Source organism: Tasmannia lanceolata, unplaced genomic scaffold, assembly GCF_043159265.1.
Source record: "Tasmannia lanceolata isolate RefF3 unplaced genomic scaffold, GAP_Taslan_0.1 ptg000006l, whole genome shotgun sequence".
Classification (NCBI taxonomy): Eukaryota; Viridiplantae; Streptophyta; class Magnoliopsida; order Canellales; family Winteraceae; genus Tasmannia; species Tasmannia lanceolata.
Window position 1 is genome coordinate 43016451 of NW_027518683.1, and position 21962 is coordinate 43038412.

A 21962-nucleotide genomic window follows, 5' to 3' on the forward strand; every position below is an offset into this window, starting at 1 on the left:
AATCGAGCTTTTAATCAATTAGGAAACCTTCTAAACAGTTAAAGTATAAAAGATAAATAACACCTTTCTCCAACAGTTTAAGCTTTTGGAGAAGTTGGTAAGTTAACATTGTATCAAAGCCAAAGGTCTCGAGTTCAAACCTCCCGGATAGCAAAAATCCACATGCGATGGTCGGCCCAAAGTGGGACCACATGTGCCATGTGTTTGCCAAGTGGGCCACACATGCGGGGGAGTGTTGAAGTATAAAAGATAAATAATGCCTTTCTCCAACAGCTTAAGCTTTTGGAGAAGTTGGTAAGTCAACATAAACAATTTAAGAAAAAAGACCAAGAAGTAGATGGTCAAACTCAAAAGTTTAAAAGATAGGAATGTTTTTTTTATTGGAAAGAGGGTTTGTGTTGAAGATGGATTTAAGTATGAAAACGTCCACTTCCTAGAGGTTGAATCCGCTTTGGGAATCATCCTAAGAGAACCTAATAAAAAAACTCCAAAGAGGCGGTTAGGGTAAGTTTGAAATTTAATTTTTAAGAATAAGTTTCCTTACTAATGATTGGTACCGTGAAATGTGTTATCAGTATAGTTCACAATTGATTGGCAGAGTCAGTACCGATTGGCACTGATCAGGCTCAATCTACGATTTTTGAAACAGGTGAAACTGATCCTGAGAGAGAGTAGACCAATTGAAGGGGCTTGATGGGCACTTTAAAATGATGTATAGTTTATGTTTTGAATTTGGATCAATTAAAATTCCTATTAGTTTAAGCTTCTAGGCTATTTTTCACACATTGTAATCAATGTTGATTCGTATAAAAATATTCATTTCAGCCTTAATTATATTAAAGAGATACTTTATGCACTCAATATACCATGACCACCATCATCAGAATACACAACCTCGGGGATGACCAATGTCAAGTCAGGCAGAAACAAAATGAGGCGTTGACAGGTACGTTTAGTTTTTTTTCTTTAAGAGGCAACTTTTTAATAAAATAACATATACCTCAATAAAAAGACATATAGTTCAATAAGGATAACTGGCTATTCATTCTTAATGATGTTCTACACATCAGACATTCAGCATATTATCTCACGCATGTACAAGTAGTGTTGTACAGGGTAAAAGGAACTTACAGTTTAAAGAAGGTTAAACACGATTCATTTAAAAAAAAATACCAGAACAATAGCCAATTGCCTATCTTCCTTTGGTCCAAGCATTTGATCAGCAACAGCTGCCGCTGCAACTGCTCCAGCTGCTGCCGGCATGGCCTTCTAACAATTAGTACAAAACAATGAAGTATAAGGACCACCACTGGAAATTTAAAAAAAAAAAAACAAATGTAGTAATTACAAAAGTAACCCCACTTCATATAACATAATAATTGTTAAATGATAAAAGATTAAATAACGCCATCTTTAACAGCTTAAGCTTTTGGAGTAATTGGTTGTTTCACATGGTATCAGAGCAAAAGGTCCTGAGTTCAAACCTCCTTGATATTAAAAATGCACATGCAATTGCCAACCTAAAAGAGGGGCCACATGTGCCACGTGTAGGCCAACCCTAAAAAAGAGGAGCCACACGTGAGGGGGCATGTTAAAGGATTAAATAATGCCATCCACAACAGTTTAAGCTGGAGTAATTGGTTGTTTCACAATAATAATGCATCTTGAGAGATTAGAAACAGAAATTGATAGACAGTGTGTAACTATTGTATCCCTTCGAATAACAACATATGTCCTGTAAGGCTAACAATCAGGTAATAGAGACATTTCTAATACCATATTTATATAGGTGATCACCTGTGCTAGCTACAACATGATAAGCAGATAAAACTTTTCTCAATTGTGCACCTTACATATGTCACAAATATCATTCCTGGGAATTTCTCGGGAAGGGAAAATCTCAGGATATTTTTATTTTTTTTGGGTTTATATCGGGAAAAACGATAAAAATAAAATTATTTTAAAATAGTTAAAATTATATAGATTAAGAAAAAAATATCGATAAAAAATCATGATATTATCATGATAAATGAAAATATCGCTATATTTTTTTAAATTCTCGGGATTATTTTGGGATTTTGTCGATTTAGCAAAATATTGCGATAAAATCGATATATTTTGAAAAGAACAGAGACATTTGTGACATAGCACCTTACAAGTCTAGGGTGGACAATATCGAAATTAAAAATAATGATTTCTCACATAAAGTTTATTTAGGACAAACATAGGCAAAAACTGAATAAAAGTTAGAAGATCATGTATTATTGTACATACCTTCGTTTCAGAATCCGGTTTCAGATCATTAGTGAAAGAAGCTGCACTAGCTGATTTAATGAGCCGAGGGGAGCCCACGCCCCTATCCACAAAGAGTCCTCTATGACTATCTTGCCTTTGCATGGGTGAAAGTCTTCCCACTGATTTTGATTCAACCATACCTGAATTTGGAAAGTCTTTGAAAGGATCTGGGATTATGACTTCCACATCCTATATTAAGAACCCAATCAAATCAATGGATACATAAGGCTCAGAACCAAGCCATGGACAAACTGGAAGCAAAAGATACAGAAAGATTCATATCTGCTGTTAAAGTTGGCCAAAAATGGAAAATGTGCTAAATAAATTATAAGAAATTCAAGAATTCTGAAGAATAAACTAAAAGCCTTACAATATATTGAATGCACTTAGTAAATAATCAGGAATGGTGCATCAGGAGAAATATTTTTCATCAAGATTTTGTATAGGAAATGGGTGTGGGTAGTACATGATTATGAAGCTTTTGACAATAAGAGAAAAACAAACAGGAAAAGAACATGTAACCAGTTATAAGAATGGAACAGTTATTTAGTTAATATTAGATTGTGGTCCATCTCAACATATTCTTTCGATGTCCCTTGATTGAATATAATTATTTAACAGCCCAAACATAGGCGAAGCGGGGAAGCTAAGTTCCAAGCTAGAGACTCAAGCTCACAACTGACGATTATTCTTCATTTCTTCTAATAGAAATGTCAAATATCCATTGAGTCAAAAAATTATTAAAACACTCCTGGACAATTATTTCTGGCCCATCTGTATTTTGAACATATGTGAGCCTTTGGTGAGAGTGCTTCATTTGGTAGATCACTAGGACAAACCAACAATGGAGTATTTGTACAAGGCGATGAAACCGTTAAAAATAATATTTTACTCCATATCAAATTTCAGTCGAAATTTCAGGAAAATTTTAAATAATTAAAACTCCTTTTATGGGCAGTCATGACCGCCGCTATATCCAAAACAAAGATCTCTGGCATAACAAAAAAATAAAAAAATCGAGATTTTTGGTTGAATATCCTAAAATTTTGGGGGAAAACGAAATTTCGGCCGAAAAACGTACCTTTCGGGTATGTGTGATTTCAATTTCAGTTTTGACCGAGATTTTAGTTTTGACTCATGTGATTGATTAGGTGAATAAAGACTTTCATTATTTCTTGGGTCCGTCAATTTAGTTGTAAAGGGAATCCTAGGCCAACCAGTTTTGGGGTAATTTTTAGGGATCATGAAGGCAAGACTCTTAATTGCTTCTAAGGACCATGTGGAGCAACGAATTCAAGCATAGCGGGAGCTAGAGCACTACTTGCTGGAAGTTGGGGATCGGTGGGTCATGGAAGTTGGCTTCCATCATATTGGAAATATTGGGCTTGTATAGACTAATCAAGCAGCAATTACAACACCAACGAAGGTTGGCTAACTCAAAAGCTGAGATCCTAGCAAGGAGTTGGTCGGAGTGATTTAACCATTAGCAATGTTTTCGCTACAGTGTAATTCTATTCCTGTTTGTGAATGAAGTGTACTCTTCGATATGCAAGGAAAGCTTGTCGTGATGTATTTTGTTTCCCCTTTTTTTTGCAATGCAATTTCCTATTCAAAAAAAAAAAAAAGTTTCTTCTTTGTTAAATTTGGTTGATATAATGATTTTTTATATTTTTCAAAATATTTCCCATTTTTTGCATTCTTTTCAATTTCTTGACTATTTCTTGACTATTTTTTGCATTTTTTTTTTTCAATCATAGTGCCTTTTCTTAAATGGAATACCAAAACACATCAAACACAAGGACGTCCTATCCCACTGAACAAAATGAAATGCCAAAAGAAATGGTATTCATAACTATGGAGAGGGCTCATTCAATTTCCAAAAAGATCTGTTACATTTCTGAAGAAAAAAATGCATAATTCATTAAAGTTCACAAACTTTACAATTTTCCTTTCTTTAGACCTTTTCCTCCACTTGAAAAAAATCAATTAAAGCTATGACTAAATTTTGTTGTACCCACAGTATGAGAGAGAAACCTTTATAATATCCAGAAAATTCAAAGCAGGCCTGAAATATGCCTTGGTATTCTTGCAAAATGGAAGCTAAAAACCATTTTAGTCTGGAACGCCCAATTAAATTGTGCACAAGAAAGGTATATTGTCTACGACTAGAAGTTATCATTTCAAAATATCAAACTTTACAGTAACTATGTTCTTGTGTGATTTCTGGTGTCCGATAGAGTGGGTTAAGTTGACAGATAATAATAACTCAAAAAATTATGCAAGAGTTAAGTTAATTATAAATGCAACTTAGCAACACAAAATGTTTTCAGTTGATCAAATTAGAGGGTTGCAAAAATGTTAGGTGCTAAATGCTAAAAGAAACAACAACTTTATGGTGACCAATAACAAATCAATGATGAATAACTTCACAACCTTGATTCAAAATAATAGCAAATCAGCCTAAACTAAAAGTAGTGAACTTTTACATCAAATCAGTTAATGGAGTCTGATACTTCAGTAAAATAGCATTTACTTAAATGGCATTCCAAATGTGGAGAAATGATATGGGAAAAACCTTTCTAATCACAGGCCGATCGACAGAAAAAATGCCAGCCTTATTTGAGCCCGGTGAAACATTGCTTGAGATACCGGTGTTAGAAAAAATTCCCACATGAGCCAATGATCTCGGAGTTTCTGACATATTAGCTGCATAAACAAAGCCTGAGTTTGCCAAAGTTGGAGCGGGAACAACGTAGTGCTCTAAATCAAGCTCCAAACTAGCCGAAGAACCATTCTGTGGAAATCAAGGGAACAGATGGCAAGTGCGATTAGGTTACAAGATTGGATCTATGCATCACATAAAAAATCTGAGTTCCAACTAGGCAATATAGAATTCAAGAATTGTCATGTGGGGCTTCAATCGAAGCTATATGAACAATTGAAAACTGTTTATAAATAATTCACCACTTGCTGGGGGGGAAATTACTTTTTTATCAAGTGAGGAAAACTACTTCACTAAGAAATATAAAGAATACACCTACAGATCCATGTCCGTGTTAGTGGCATACTAGCAGTTAGTCATTAGATCTTACATTATGTATTTGCCTTTATTTACGTTTCCCATTACTGTCAATGGCTCTTGCATTTTAGATATGTTTCTCCTATCTCAACAGAAAGGACATTGGACCAATATCAATGTCGTTAATAAAAAATATGTGCTGCAAAGAGAACCAGCAAAGTGTAACCATGTGCATGACTGGTTTGAAAAATAGTAGCAATCGATACTCATTATGGTTTCACCGAAATATCATATTGTGTACAGTATTGGTAGATAAATTAAGTGGCACAAGCAACACACTCTTTTTGAAGTACAGCCCAGTTTCTACATCCACATTCGCACGGAAGACAATGCAACAGTAAACATATAAGTTATCGAAATATAACATCTCGAATACAAGATAAACCAATTCTCAATCAGGGAAATTAGATCATACCTCAAAACCCGTCTCGGGCACTGCATTAATGCTAACATCAGGAATCCCACGCACAGTCGAAAGCTGAAGATTTTCCTGGTAAGCTCTCCAACTAGCAGCGAGATCGAACGGAGAGACTCTATCAGCTTTAATAAGAACGTTATATTCAAGCAACTCGTCACTACTAAGCTTGAAGATAGCCAGCCTGGCATCCCCTTGCAAGGTCCCTCCGATGAGCTGTCGATTAGGACCCTCCTCCACGACGCAAGGCACATTATTGTACTTGGGTTTCAAAAGGAACTTGAAATCCAAAGTTTCTGAAAATCAAGAATTAATTGATAAGCTCACCCTTCTCAAACTAACTAAAAAAAATAAAAATAACAAAAATAACAGATTTTACCATGATTTGGAGGCACAACGAAACTCAATTCCCACATGGAAGTAGATTCACGTTCCATGGAAAGCTGGAAGAAATAGAAATGTGCATCAATTTAGGAAAGAAATAAGTATGTATTGCATATGTCAATGAAATTTCACTTGGGTTTATTCCTGATAGATAGAAGTAGATATTGCCATATGTGAATGGAACTACAATTGGCGCTCTTATATTTTATATTCCCGGTGGCATCTTTTTATATAAAATATTAGAGCATATTAAGTATTAGAAAATAAGTCTATTGTCCAATTTCCCTTATCACCACCCCTTAAATATCATTTCTTTTTTTAGCATCTACTATTGAGAGGGGGGACGGGGAGTTAGAAGAGAGAGAGATGAGCGGTCTCACACTTCTCGTCATTTGAGAGAGATGAGTTGACAGTCTTACAGTCTTTTAGTTAGAAACATATTGTATATACACACCCTCCAATCCTGTCAGAATGCTAAAGGTATGAATTTTTTTTAATGGTAAAAAATTTCATTAATAACAAGCAAAGACCGAGGTCTGTACAAGCAAAAAAGGACGACGGCGAGAACATAAAAAGAACAATATCAAACTCCCAAATGGAAGCAAGAAAGGAAAATGAATCAAGGAGGCAGGAAATCAAACAATTCCAACCCCACTCTCGAGATTCCTTCTCTAGCAAGCCTATCAGCTACGCCGTTTGCCGATCCCCTCTCATGATTGTAGGATATATTTGACTCCCCTGCCCTATCTTGAATCTCATCCAAAAAAAATGTAGCAAATCTCCACGGATGAGAATGGGAGCCTTTTAGCCATAGTATCAAATTAAGTGAGTCCCCTTCTACCACTACTTTATTCAACTCTTCATTACCTAGAAGCTTTATACCTTAGTGAATAGCATGCACTTATACCTCATTTAAATCTGAAACCCCTATGCGTTCCGCAAAAGCCCAATTTACTCAGCCGTGCTCATCTCTAAGAACACCCCCAATTCCAAAAGGTATTGGGTTTCCCACACTAGACTCGTCAAAGTTCAACTTCAATAGGCCAGAGGCAAGAGGCTCCCAATCTTGAATGCAATTAGGATCTGTGAATTTTGACACATGTTTTCTTTTCTATTTTTCTTTTTTTCTCTTCCTTCTCCTATGTTGTACCTATACATAGCATTGTAAAGTATGCGTACTTTGAACAACATTTTCTAAGAAGATACTCTCTTACATCTTTTATCCATGTAGAAAAACCCAACTAGTGTCAGGATTAGACTTAGTCAATTTGAGCAGGGTAGATTCTTTAACCTTCTTAATGAGAATTTTCTAAAGGATTCATTAGCCGACCCCAACTAGTTTGGGACAAAGGCTTAGTTGAGTTGAGTTGAGTTGTATTCTCTTATATCTTTTATCACTAGATTTTTCTATGTTTTCTTTATTAAGTAATAGAAATCAGAGATTATAAATTACCAACCTAGGAACAATGTCAGTTCCAGGATTCTTGGTCTAGCAATAGGATATAAGAGATTATAAATTTATGGAGCATTATATATGAGAGCCCAGCAGTAGTTCATTTGGGTTCTTTTTAACAGATACATAGAAAGTAGATAATAAAGATGTGATGAAATTTCATTTGGATCTATTCTGATGTAGAGAGAGAGAGAGAGAGAGAGAGAGAGATTACAGCTTTAGAAGAATCCCAAGAGCCTACAAGAGGGACGGAACCATAGACATGAGGGATGAGGTCATCTTTGAGCTTGTAATTCTCCATTTTCAAGGAAACGTAGAGCTGCCCACCTGCATGGTCCAGGCTTTCTTCTCTCTCTTCCCTGCTGCCATGGGAATTGTCTGGGTTTTTTGAAGCCCCGGTTCCCATTGTTTTCAACTAATTTTTTATGAAAACTGTTGGGATGCTTTTTGACAGAGAGAGAAGAGGGAGAATGTAATGGACGAAGGGTGGTGGTTGTTTTGGGATAGGAAAGGATGTGGGTTTGTTTTGTTTTTATTCGTGGGTGGTAGAGAGAGAGATCAGAGAAGGGTGTTGGAGACAAGTTTTTCTTGTTTATCTTGGGGAAGATCACGCGCACGGGGTATCTGACATGCTCACTTTCCTCTCATTCGTTACACCTTTTTAATTTATATCTCGTCCTTCCACTGGGATCCACAGAATGAGATCCCCTGTTTTTTTAGGATAATGGTCGCTCTTGTAGGCAATGTACATACTAAGAGCTTCCCTACTCGAGGGCCTTGAGGCAAAGTGCGCTTCACCGTTTTAATTATACGAACCCCCATTTGATGGGTTTTTCTGGTATAAATTTGCCTGCTACTCGGTGCGTCAATGCACCAAGTGTAGGGTGAGCTTGTGTGTGAAGGTGTGCCAGCTTTCTATTCAAGCGGTCATGACCGAAATGTTTCCGTCTCTTGTGATTAGATTTCAGGCGATTGAGAAGAGGAGGCGAACAACACTTCCTAATTGGGCCCTTCTACCTTTACACACATGGAAAGGACTTATTCAGTACAGACATGACGCAAATGATGGGGGTGTTGACACGCACAGATGTGAACGACTCTCAATTGGTCGATGCACGCAGAATGCAAATGAGTCTTAGGGTCGGCAGACCATCTATTTCAAAATAAACAACAAAACGACACAAATGAAACGCCTGTGTGACGGATAGTCAAATTAAAGAGAGAGGCTCACCTGAGAAGATGAATTCATTGCTTCCTTATTCTGGAGATAGGTTACAGTTATGAAAAGAAAAAAATTACACTGCTGAAAAGTAAAAGATAAAATGCTAAAACATGTTTGAATTTGGTTTTGGGACCACTTCTTTGAGACGAATGTCTCTTTATATAGCTTTATTCGGGGAATCGCTCATCATCACCTCATGTTCTCGGGGGGGGGGGGGGGGGGGGGGGGGGGGAGGGGGACTTTTTGGTAACTGCTAAAGCTCCCTTATTCTCGTGTCCTCCATTATTCTGTGTGGTTATCATCCACCTTCCCACGATTGGCAATTGTAGTGCCATATCTTTGACTCGGTTCATCCGGATTCCGAAAAGTATTTTGATAACTCGATCCCCCTTGAGTGACTGGGCTTAAAGATAAGTATAGTCGGGAAGGAACATTTGACAATTGCCCAACTTTGTAGATCCCATTGCTTGCGCTTTATTCCACATTTTCATCAAACACCGACCTAATACATAACTCTACTAACTCGGTCTAAACGACCCGTCACCTGATGAGGCCAATCATGTCTAAACTGGGTGTAAACATTGCCCCCCCCCCCCCCCCCCCCCCCTATTCATTCAATTGATTGGTGGAAATTGATGGAATGTTTCACCAGACGATGACGAGGCTTATCAGTGTGTAGCCCTCTGAAACCCATATTCAAACTTCCTACCCAACTCCGTCGCTTGACGTCCTTGCCTTCCAATATCTGTATAGGGGCACGTGTCATTACGGTGTTCTAAATGCCTTTTTGAAACTCATAGAACACGATTCGGGACAAACGGTAATTATGGTTTCGTCAAATTGTTCATCTTACCTCATTTTCATCTATCCCTTTGGTTCGTTTTCATGGCCGTCGTGCATGGGTCTTTGACACCGAATCAATATCTCTCAATTAATAATCATCGGTAAGGTGAAACGCAATTTCCCCTTATTTAATCCCTCGAAGGCGAATCTCATCTGCACATATGACCATACCGATTCAGAGAGTTTGCCCTTGTAACAAAGAGTTTGCACATAACTCCGGTGATCTTTGACTTTCCGGTGACTCTCACATAAAGTCATGGCCATCTTCTCCCCTATTTCTCCTTAGCTAGCACGTCGGATTGTGTTATACCCTTCTAGTAGCGGCATGAGTGCTGGTTCGCTATCGAGCATTGGCAGTGGTCGTCACCCCACTCTCGCTTTGGTGGAATCTGAAATGATGGGAGAAACCTTCGCGACCAACTTAACTCAGTGGTTGTAGGCTAAGGCCAGTGAAAAACAGCAAATCCACCGGTGACTGGAACGACGCCAAACTATTTTTAGCTCTTGCCAGTTTCTATAGTACCAGCGTCACCAAATCTTGGTCGAAGCGAACATACATTCCCCTCGATGCATGCTGTCGAAGGTCCCTTGACTGGTGCGGTGGGTCTTTGTTGCTAAAAACACGGTGGACACAAACATTGCCGTGGCCGGTTCTCTTTCCCTCGACAGAGGTACGATGCCCGACGTTGCAAGGTCAGCGACAATCTTCAGAAGTGCTGATGCTATCAAAGTCCGGGTACTTCCGTAATGTCAGGCAATGTCATGAAGCCCCTCTGTCTGTTGCTAGACTTCTTTCCAATAAACAGGCGTTGCGGCAACGCCGATGGGTGCACCCATTCTCTTAGGCTAGGATCATAGAGTGTTTGTAAACCCTTTTTTGGGTTTCTAGTATTCGCATGCAAGCCATAGACTTGTTATTGGCTATAAAGCCATTAAATGTTTAATTTTTCTTATGCAGCTGTGACAGCTGGGCTATTGTAATTATATCAATTTTATCAGATCGGTGTATTTTGCTATCCTCCATAGTTTCCCACATAGTAGGATAATACGGTTTTAGGAATTTTGCATTCATTGGCCAATAATGGACTCTACCATCTAAATATCTGAGGTAGTATGCACCTCCACTTAAAACCTTATGTATGACTAACGGTTATTCTCGGTTCGGTGACCACTTTCCATAGACTGGATATTTTGTGCTAGTGGGTAAAATGGTTTTCCAAACCAGGTCATTTTCTACAAAGGTCTCCATCATGACCTTCTTGTTATATGACTCTGCCATCTTTAGCTTCTAGTCATGAACTGTCCAAAACAACCAATCTCAACTCCGATAGATCTTCCAGTTCGGTCAGCATATCTCGTGTATAGTCTTATGTAGTAGAGATGTTGTTTTGCACAACCACTCTAAGAAACCGAACGGCAACTTCAATTGGTAGAATTGCACCATGCCCGTAAATTAGATCAAATGGGGTAGTTCTCATGCCCGACATCATCGAAGTTCTGTAAGCCCAAAAGACTTCCTACGATGTTTCATGTTAAGTCCTTAGATTATCATTATCATTTTTTTCTAAAATCAATTTAAGGACTTCTTTGTAGACTTGACCCGCGCATTAGCTTGGGCATAATATGGTGTTGACATTACAATTTCAAACCCATATTCCTTAGCAAAGGTGACCACTGACTCACCGGCGAACACTGTTTCTTGATCGGTGGTAATAGTTTGTGGTAAACCGAATCTATTGATAATGTGTTCCTTCAAGAATTTTATGACATTGGTATGTGTGGCCAATTTTATAGGCAGGACTTCTACCCATTTGGTGAAGTAATCCGTAGCCACTATTATGAAGTAATGTTGCTTAAACTATGGTGGGTGGATTTTGCCTATTAAGTGCATCGTCCATCCTCTAAATGGCCGCGGTTTTAACAATTGAGTGCAATATTGTAATCGGGACATGTTGTATTGTCCCATGTTTCTGGCATAGTCGACAGCCTCTTGCATATTGAATGCAATCTGCCTTGATTGTGTGCGTAGAGGTAAATGCCTTAATTATAGCGTATAAACTTCTAAAAACGTATTGGAATTATTGACCGTAAAAATTGAATGGGTATTGGATTTCTTATTAAAATTACGGGATAGAGGAGGGGGTGCCACGTGGCAGCACCACAGCTTAGAGGATTCCGCTATATATATATATATATATATATAAGGAAAGTTTTTCTAGTCGGCCGACTAGAGAAGCTTCTCTAGTCCGCCGACCAAAAACACAGTGGGCCTATGTTGTTTGGATGATCCAAAGCATTCATTTGATGGACCCTATTATAGATAGGGTGTGCCCAAAAAATCAGCTCCATAGGATCATCCTAGCCCTTCGATTTGTGGAGGTTAAAAATGGACAGTGGAGGTTAAAAACACAGTGACCCCACGTTGTTTTGATGATCCAAGGCATTCATTTGATGGGCCCTGACATAGATAGGATGTGCCTAAAAAATTATCTCCATAGGATCATCCTAACCCTTCAATTTATGGAGGTTAAAATGGACGCGTATAAACTCCACAAATCTATCCATTTTTAACCTCCACAAATCAAAGGTTTAGGATAATCCTATGTAGCTGATTTTTGGGGCACGCCCTATCTATGATAGGGCCCATCAAATGAATGCTTTGAATCATCCAAACAACATGGGCCCACTGTGTTTTTTGGTCGGCGGACTAGAGAAGCTTCTCTAGTCGACCGACTAGAAAAACTTTCCTCATATATATATATATATATATATATATATAAGATGTGACATCACTAAATAGATCGAAGGGTTAGGTTCATCTTATCTTATAGAGATGATTTTCGAGGCAAAACTTATTTACATTGGGTGGGCCCAATTTCTGGATGGCTTGGATCACTTAAGAATGAAGGCCCTCATTGTTTTTAAAGGGAAATGTTATCAGCGCTACTGTATTTTGATGAGGGCACTTCTCACTTTATTAAATGTACGGTATGGCCCGCACCATAGGATGTTCCAAACCGTCCATCAAATGGGCCACAGCCTAAATAGTTTGTGCCCAAAAATTATTTCCATAGGTTGATCCTAACCCTCCGATCTATAGAGGGTTACATTTGTATTTAGGGAAATGTTATCAGCACTACTGTATTTTGATGAGGGCACTCCTCACTTTATTAAAAGTAAGGTATGGCCTGCACCATAGGATGATCCAAACCGTCCATTAGATGAGCCACAGCCTAAATAGGTTGTGCCCCAAAAATCATTTCTATAGGTTCATCCTAACCCTCCGATCTTTTGGAGCACAACCTATTTAGGCTGTGGCCCATCAAATGGACGGTTTGGATCATCCTTTGGTGCGGGCCATACCTTACTTTTAATATTATAGGGCAAATGATTAAAAAAATGCAAAGTTTATGCTAAATTGTGAATAAAAGGTAGATATTTAAATTTTGTATAAAAAGGGCTGTCATGTGAGAGAGAATGAGTTTTAGGACAAATATACCCCCACTTTTTTTCCCACCATTTTTTATACTCTAATCCCTATGTTCACATTTTTCTTTCTTCTTCCTCACCCATCCAACATGAAAAACACCCAGTGCAGCCATTGGAATCATTTGGAAGCTCCAATCCCATTGTATTTTGTTAAAAAAAAAAACACCATTACTTGTGAGAAATTTGAACTTCGGTGATAAATATAGCTCCAAGTAAGTCTATGCTCCTCTACTTGAATAGGGTTTAACAGTTTATGAAGGTTTTCATATTTTGTTGGGTTTTAACATTTTATGAAGGTTTTCAGTTTTGTTGGGTTTTAACATTTTATGAAGGTTTTCATTGTTTTTATTGTTTTGTGTTGAAAAAAACAGAGAAATTACCCAAGTTGTTCTATGTTGGTTGTATAATTGTTTTCATTGTTTTCTTGGGTTTTAAAAGAAAGTTATAACCACCATTTTCTCTGTTAGAAAAAGACCATTACTTGTTTCTACCCAATTTGGTTCGTACTGGTTCCGGGGTAGAAAATGTCGCTCCGTACTGGTTCCGGCATATAAAATGTGGTTCCTCAGTGGTTCTGAGGTATAAAATTTGGTTCCGTACTAGGTTCAAGGGTATAAAATGTGGTTCCCTAGTGGTTCTGGGGTATGAAATGTGGTTCCCTAGTGGTTCCGGCTTATAAAATGTGGTTCCCAAGTGGTTCCGGGGTTGAAAATGTGGTTCCCTAGTGGTTCCAGGGTATAAAATGTGGTTCCATAGTGGTTACGAGGTATAAAATGTGGTTCCATAGTGGTTGCGGGGTATAAAATGTGATTCCCTAGTGGTTCTGGGGTATAAAATGTGGTTTCCTAGTGGTTCCGGGGTATAAAATGTGGTTCCCTAGTGGTTCCGGGGTATAAAATGTGGTTCCCTAGTAGTTACGAGGTATAAAATGTGGTTCCCTAGTGGTTCCGGGGTAGAAAATGTGGTTCCCTAGTGGTTCCGGGGTATAAAATGTGGTTCCCTAGTGGTTCCGGAGTAGAAAATGTGATTCCCTAGTGGTTTTGGGGTATAAAATGTGGTTCCCTAGTGGTTCCGATGGAACGCCCCGGATTTTTTTGGAATACCAACTCGGTGCGTAGAAGAATATTACATCATCTTTCTCAAAAATTTTCATTATTCCCAAGATCTCAAATATAACAACTACGTTTAGAGGGTTTACAGAAATTAGGTCTAACTTATTACATCTTAATTCAAGACATAGTTGATACATATTTAAAACATATTTGTCCTTTAGAACAGTTCTGGATTCAACTCTAGCATTCCTCATCTTTCATCTATACTTCACCTGGGGGTTGGAACAATAAAACAAGGAAAAAAAATGGGTGAGCTCAAATAGCCCAGTAGGGTATAAACAACAAGTGATGTAGAATTGTCAAGCTCATAAGAACATGATATTTTGTAGATAGGACATCTCACATTATAAACATGGAAAGAAAGAATAAGCATAACATACTTTCCAAACGTATAGAGAAAACTTACAGAACTTGATATCAAGAATTATATATAGAATTATATATATATACTTCATTAAGCATAGATGCTTTCATTCATAGCCATATCTCGGCCCATTCATAGCCATACCTCGGCTTATAATCCTCTAGATTTACACTCTCTAGAGTCGTCTTTACCCACGTGCACATGGAGGACTATAACGCGTCCACCCGTCATCATATCATAACTCAGTCTATATTCAGAATTAGGGTATCACAAGATAAACTCTAAACATAAACATATCTCACGGAAACAAGTTTCGATGATACAAAATAGAATTATAGCTTTATCAGTAAAATCATTTATCTGAAAGGAATGGGGTCTGAAAGAAAGGATCCCCCTTGGATTCTCGTCAGTTGTGGATCTTAGAAGGATAGAAACTCGTATAAAGATAATCAAAGAATATGAAATATTCACATCCAGTATATCAAAAGAGAATCAATGGAGAAAACTCTTACATATAGCAAAAGAGAATCAATGGACGAAAACCCTTACATATAGTTTTCCGGTCACAGGTTTGTTTGAGCTTACACCTTGGAGTGGATAACCTGTAAATATATTCTAATTTTATCAAATTCATGTTTTAAGGCAGTGTCCTTTCTGTCCAGATAATGTCCATCTATGTCCAAAATAATGTTCCCTGTGTTCAGTGTTCTTTCTATTAAATTTTTAAGATCATGGGGCCCAGCATGCACTATTCATATGGACCCCACATGTTACTATTCATGTGGACCCCAAAGGTTACTATGTTCAGCAGTTCACCATTCTTTGATTTAGTTTATTTCTTGGCTACTATGCTCAGCAGTTCGCCTTTCTTTGATTAAAGTTTACTTTACGGTTATTATGCTAGCATTTCACCGTTTAAATAAGATGATAAAACTTGCATAATCTATAGCGAGTTATCGCCTCTTATGCATGCTTTATCCTAATATTTACATAGGTGGTAGAACCAACCATATTACCCATAATAAATACTTTAACTATCTATATGAAAGACTTACCTTGGTAGTGATGAAGTAGATTTCATTTTCCTTCTCCTCTCTCTCTTACTCTTTCTTCTCTCTCGTTCTTTTTTTACTTTTCTTTTATTTTTCTTCTTCTTCTCTTCCTCTATTTATAGGTTTTTTTTTTTCAACTACAGTCTTAAATTCACAACTACTCTCTTAAATGCTTTTACAAAAATACAGGAATAGCAAAGGTATAAATAAATGAATAGTAAAGGCTGCTTGAATAGTAACAAGATGATTAATATTATTTAATTATTATTTTCGTCGGTGAAGCGCAACTACTCATTAATGATAGTGGTTGTGGAGTGACCCGCTTAACCAATGAGTTAATGAAAGTGGTTGCGGTGTGTCCTTCTGGTAGTGGTTCCCACTAGTGATGGGTCCCGCTGGCGTTGGGTCCCGCTATTTGTGGGTCCTGCTTGTTGTGGGTCCCACTTGTGGTAGGACCCGCTTGTGTGGGGCCCGCTGATGTGGGACCCACTGTTGGTGGGACCCGCTTGTGAATAGTACTCGGTGGGTCCTACTGTGAATAGTAATTTTGAATAGTTTATCTCAATAGTGAACTTGCATAGTATTTTTGCATAGTAATCTTACGTAGTATTTCTGCATAGTGACTATTGTGAATAGTAATTATGAATAGTGACTATTGGTAATTTTTAATATGTGTAAGTATCTACTCATTTTTAATTGACATCTGGGGCGGTGGTTTAGTAGTAGGAAGTCGTTCAATCCTCGCTCAGCGTTGGGTTCGAATCGCGTACGCCCCATTATGCCAGATGTCCTCATGCCCGATTAACTCGGGGAAAAATGAGTAATGGCCGATGATTACCCACCTATGAGGCCATTTTTATTTATTTGTATATATATATATATATATATATATATATTTTACCGGTTATTACATCCGAGGTATAAAATGTTGTTCCGTAGTGGTTCCGGGGTATAAAATGTGGTTCCGTAGTGGTTCTGGGGTATAAAATGTGGTTCCCTAGTGTTTCTGGTGTATAAAATGTGGTTACGGAGTATAAAATATGGTTCCCTAGTAGTTCCGGGGTATAAAATGTGGTTCCGTAGTGGTTCCGGTGTATAAAATGTGGTTCCGTAGTGGTTCCGGAGTATAGAATGTGGTTCCGTAGTAGTTCCGAGGTATAAAATGTGGTTCCCTAGTGGTTCCAGGGTATAAAATGTGGTTCCCTAATGGTTCCGAGGTAGAAAATGTGGTTCCTTAGTGGTCATGGAGTAGAAAATATGGTTCCCTAGTGGTTCCGGAGTAGAAAATGTGGTTACTTAGTGGTTCCGAGGTATAAAATGTTTCCCTAGTGGTTCCAGGGTAGAAAATGTGGCTCCCTAGTGGTTCCGAGGCATAAAATGTGGTTGGGTAGTGGTTCGAGTGTATAAAATGTGGTTCCCTAGTGGTTCTGAGGTATAAAATGTGGTTCCATAGTGGTTCCGAGGTATAAAATGTGATTCCGTAATGGTTCTCGGGTATAAAATGTGATTTCGTAGTGGTTCCAAGGTATAAAATGTGGTTCTCTAGTGGTTCCGACGTATAAAATGTGGTTATCTAGTGGTTCCGGGGTAGAAAATGTGGTTCCCTAATGGTTCCGGGGTATAAAATGTGGTTCCCTAGTGGTTCCGGGGTATAAAATTTGGTTCCCTAGTGGTTCCGGGGCAGAAAATGTGGTTCTCACGCCGGGCCCGTACGGGCCGGGTCGACCCGCGTGTCACCCGGATTTTTGCCGTATTTTTTAAGATGTTTTTAGGAAATGTAATCCGCACTACCGTATTTTGATGAGGACACTCCTCACTTTATTAAAAGTACGGTATGGCCCGCACCATAGAATGATCCAAACCGTCAATTAGATGGGCCACAGCCTAAATAGGTTGTGCCCCAAAAAGCATTTCCGTAGGTTTATCCTAACCCTCTGATTAGAATGTTAGAGGGTTGGTCCTAACCCTCTATAGATCGAAGGGTTAGGATCAACCTATGGAAATGATTTTTGGGACTGGGATCGCCTCAGAGTTCCGACATGCGATGGGAGCAATGGGGAGTCTGTTGGCACAACCCAATATCTCTGATATTTTCCCCACTCTGGCCAAGTTCGATATACAAGGCGTCGAGCGTAAGTTGAAGGATGTCATGTCGTGGTTTGATCGGATCTTTGACACCATCTTAGATCAAAGGCTGAAAATGGATAAAGAAGTAGAAGAAGAGAAATGCAAGAGCAAGCAAGGAAAGGATTTCCTTAACATCCTCTTGAAGATTAAGGAGCAAGGAGATCCCAAAACTCCCTTGACCATGACTCACATCAAAGCCTTACTGATGGTAATTAATCTTCTTCAGCATAGTTGTGATTTATTTATAACAAATGTTGTGGTAATATATTGTTTCTTTCACATCATTACTGCACATTTCTCAACCTTATGCTTGCTCGTTTTGTTGGTGTAGGATCTGGTAGGTGGCGGAGTTGACACGAGCTCAACAACGTTAGAGTGGGCCATGGCTGAGATGATTCACAAGCCTGAGACCATCAAGAAAGTTCAAGAGGAAATAGACGCCGTGGTAGGGAAAGATACCATTCTAGAAGATTACCACGTAAGCAAATTAAACTATTTAGATGCGGTGGTTAAAGAAACACTCCGTTTGCATCCGCCAAATGGGTTCCTGATCCCTCACACTCCAAGTGAATCATGCGTCGTAGGTGGTTACACCATCCCAAAGGATGCCGGTGTTTTCGTGAACCTATGGGCAATACATATGGATCCTTCTCTTTGGGAGAATCCCTTAGAGTTTGATCCAGCAAGGTTCTTAACTCCGGACAACAGATGGGACTTCAGAGGCAATGATTTCCGATATTTTCCATTTGGGTCAGGGAGGAGGATATGTCCAGGGATTTCATTGGCTGAAAGGTCAATAACATACGTATTGGGTTCGCTTTTGCATTCTTTCAACTGGCACTTACCAGAGGGGACTAAGCTTGATCTTTCTGACCAGTTCCGTGGCGTTATAAAGATAGGCAACCCCGTTGTTGCCATACCCACTCCACGATTATCCAACCCAAACCTCTACAATCAAATCTCAAATTGATATCTTACAGAAGGGTACTAATAAAGTTGTTCATGTATTTGGTTGGTTATGCCCTGTAATTCTTTTAATTTTTTAAAATGAAATAGTAGCTCCACTCTATACAAACTTTGATTTCCTTTGTTAGTGTGAAACTCTTGATTTTATTTCCATATGAAAAAGGAACCCCATGTTTTATAAGGGCGGTGATAAATTCAGCCCCTTGTAGAATAAATTCACTCTCCCTTCAACGGAAATAACATTTTCAATCTCAATGTCACCGTAGTGAAGAACCGTGAACAATTGCGGATTTTCAGGCAATCACTCCTGCTTGCTGTCCACCAAAATTGAAAAGAACTAAGGGCCCGTTTGGATGCCCAGAAGATTTTGATTTGGATTTCCCACATTTGCAGCCCTTTTTGCATTGTGATTTGGATCCGGATCGAATTCTTGGATTTCCAATTCAGCGACTAACAGTGAAAAAAATCAGATTTCCAAATATGCTGTGGAAATAAGTAATTGGAAATCCACAGATCTGGCAGTTTCCTTCACCCTCTTTGCTCCTCACACTCGCCCCTCCAGTATGAAGTACCCCCTTCCCTCTCTCTCTCCCTCAACATGAGTTGGCGGATCAATTCATTTTGTATTCAAAACTCAATTCCAAATCCAAATACAAAATATGAGGTATCCAAACAGACCCTAACTTCACATCATTTCCAATTCCAAGCTCCTTCCTCACCTTCATACAAGATTTGTGCAACCTCCTAACCTCAAGGGGTATGTCATTAGTACTGGACAATATCCTAAAAGTTGGAGTAGAAACACGCAATGAGCATAATCTTCATCTATCTATCAAATTGTAGAACGATGATGGTATCAAACTGCCATTACATAGTCAGCATAGACAAAATCCCAACAAGTTTGTTACACAAACAAAGCTAACTCCAGCATATGCTGTTGTGAAGCATGCACCAAGAAAGAATATCTGAAACCCAATCTCCTCCTTTGGTGTGTCGATGGAGTACATTCCTATGATGTGCCCTTCTGTATCCCTGATAAATTGATAATACCTCTAATACCTGCCCCATTTTTCTCTAGGGATGCATCTGTATTAATTTTGTAGGTTTTGTGCTTTGGTTTTTCCCAACTACATTCTCTTTTAGGATTTACCTTTATATTGTATGGGCACCCAAAGTTGAATGCAACTTGCTGGTTTTACTGATCATCTTAATTTGTTGCTCAGCTTTAGGAACTTGAGCCTCTCTCCCACGCTTTCAAGGATATCCTTTAAAACCACATTTTTGTGTCTTGCTTTTCCTTCGAAGAGCCTCGCATTTCTCTCGATCCAAACAAGGTAGATTGCTGATGGTATTGAGAGTTTGATGGCTGTTGTTGTTTGCTCCTTACCTATGTAGTTATGGCGAATCCATTCTTGTTCTCTTCCTAGGGATGCATAGGGTTTCCTCCTGTGGCCAAATCTCCATAGAATTGAGCGTCATACCCAGGACAAGTAGGTACATTTGAAGAAGAGATGATCATTTTTTCTGTTTCTCTTTTACATAGTAGGCAGTTATGGTCAAGTTTATCTCCCAAGAAGCTCATTCTGTTACTAGTCCTAAGTTTCCCTTGGAATGTTTGCCATGCTACACAGGTGAATTTTGGTATGTGCCCCGCGAAGCAGATAGTGCCCAAATTTGTCAGCCACTAGGATCAATTCATCAATTGGTGGTTAAGGCCATCAATCGATATTTGTGAACGATCGATGTCGAGAGGGGAGAAATTAGGGTAAATTGGTATGAAACTGCCCAAATTTGATTTAAAAGAGCTCCTTTATCGACATTTTCACTCCATTTTCAACCTTTTTTTTGGTAGGTATGGTGGATTAAACTTCCAAACTCCAAGTTGAAGAACAAAGCCTTGACCATTGAGCTAGAGACTCAATCCCTACACAATTTTCAACCTTAGAGAGAAGGGAGAAGAGGAAAGAGAGACAAACCCAGTGCTTTGATTCTCACCATTGTTTTAACCCACTTTCTATGCTCAAGAGCAGAGAATCTGGTGAAAGATCACCCGCATCAGGGAGACTGGCCTCACCATCCATAGGACCTCACCCTAATAGGCGAATGGTTAACACATGGTGACAAGTTCCTCAACCCACACAAAGTGGCTCCCTCTGAACTGGAATGGTTGGTTTGATTTTCTTCTCTTAGGCCAATTATGCTTGCTTCTGAAAGTAAAAGTAATGAAGTTTTTAGATATTGAAAGGGTATACCGACTAGATCTAGAGGTACTGTTAGATGGAATGCTTTGATAATTCCTAGCGTTCGTCTTATGTCTAGTTTTATCTTGTGATTAGGGTTAAGGTGCTATGTACCCCTCTTGTAATTTTTTTTACATAGTAATAAAATTTAGAGTGCCAGCACGGGTTCCTGGATAAATTTTGAGCTACAAAAAAAGATTTATGTACTATATTTTCATCTTTTCTTTTGTTTGGCTTGTACTGACTATCTCGGTCCTGGCCACACACCGTTCTTAATAAACAGTTGCCATTGAGAAAAAAAAGAGCAAACCACCCATCCCAGCTTTTTCTGTCAAATCAGTAACACAGTGGCATGAATCAAGCCACTTTGCCTAGGAGCAACAAGAATCCTCCACAAGCCTTTCCTCCCTCGGTCATAGTTAGTGAAAGACAAAGACAAGCCTAAACCAATCACCATTAGCAAACCAAGATGCCAAGGAGCATCAGTTCAAGAAGGTTGTATCCCATACACCATTTAAAAAGAAACTGCACATTTCAATACTGAATTCCAAAATAGTTGAATCCAATTTCTCATCTCAATAACTAAATTTAAACTAAAATAAACGAACCATACTATGTGAAAGTAAATAAAATAAAAGAAGATTCAAAGAAATCTTTGTTGCTTTTAGAAAATTTCCAGTTAGATTTCTCCATCACTCCACACTTTCCAACATTAACATCAAAATATTGAAGCAAAAACCCAAAGACCACTGACCAAAGAAAAGAAAAAAAAAGGATAGTAGATGAGGAAATGCTCAAAAGTTCGAATCTGATTGAATAGTGTGCTTTAAGGCATTGCTTTAAATTTAGGCCAAAATCTGAAATTTCGGACTTTGGCCGAAATTTCATTCGGCCCGGGACTTAAATTTAAAATCGAAATTA

General features: G+C 38.6%; 2 protein-coding genes across 3 annotated transcripts in view; one reads left to right on the plus strand and one right to left on the minus strand.

The window, feature by feature from the left end:
* LOC143880325 (6-phosphofructo-2-kinase/fructose-2,6-bisphosphatase-like) overlaps nt 1-8280 on the minus strand; it is a 55127-nt gene extending 46847 nt beyond the window's left edge. The window contains exons 1-6 of one of the 2 annotated variants that reach the window (XM_077383209.1): nt 7841-8280; nt 6169-6232; nt 5790-6085; nt 4871-5089; nt 2275-2484; nt 1174-1266 (exon numbers count right to left, since the gene is read on the minus strand). In XM_077383209.1, coding sequence (XP_077239324.1) covers nt 1174-1266; nt 2275-2484; nt 4871-5089; nt 5790-6085; nt 6169-6232; nt 7841-8032 — 1074 coding nt within the window. In that variant the 5' untranslated portion in view covers nt 8033-8280. Of the gene's footprint in view, nt 1-1173; nt 1270-2274; nt 2485-4870; nt 5090-5789; nt 6086-6168; nt 6233-7840 lie in introns of both variants that reach the window. The other variant, XM_077383208.1, reaches the window with a different exon arrangement.
* Nucleotides 8281-17752: 9472 nt separating this feature from the next.
* LOC143879018 (3,9-dihydroxypterocarpan 6A-monooxygenase-like) lies at nt 17753-18805 on the plus strand. The gene is made up of 2 exons (XM_077381224.1): nt 17753-18043; nt 18167-18805. The coding sequence occupies exons 1-2, from the start codon at nt 17753-17755 to the stop codon at nt 18803-18805; spliced, it is 930 nt and encodes a 309-aa protein (XP_077237339.1).
* Nucleotides 18806-21962: the final 3157 nt, after the last annotated feature.

What these genes read in the sequence shown, in the direction of transcription:
- LOC143879018 (XM_077381224.1), top strand. Translation starts at nt 17,753, where the DNA reads ATGGGAGCAATGGGGAGTCTGTTGGCACAACCCAATATCTCTGATATT. An exon ending in ACATCAAAGCCTTACTGATG is followed by an intron (nt 18,044 to 18,166) that starts GTAATTAATCTT and finishes TTGTTGGTGTAG; the next exon opens with GATCTGGTAGGTGGCGGAGT.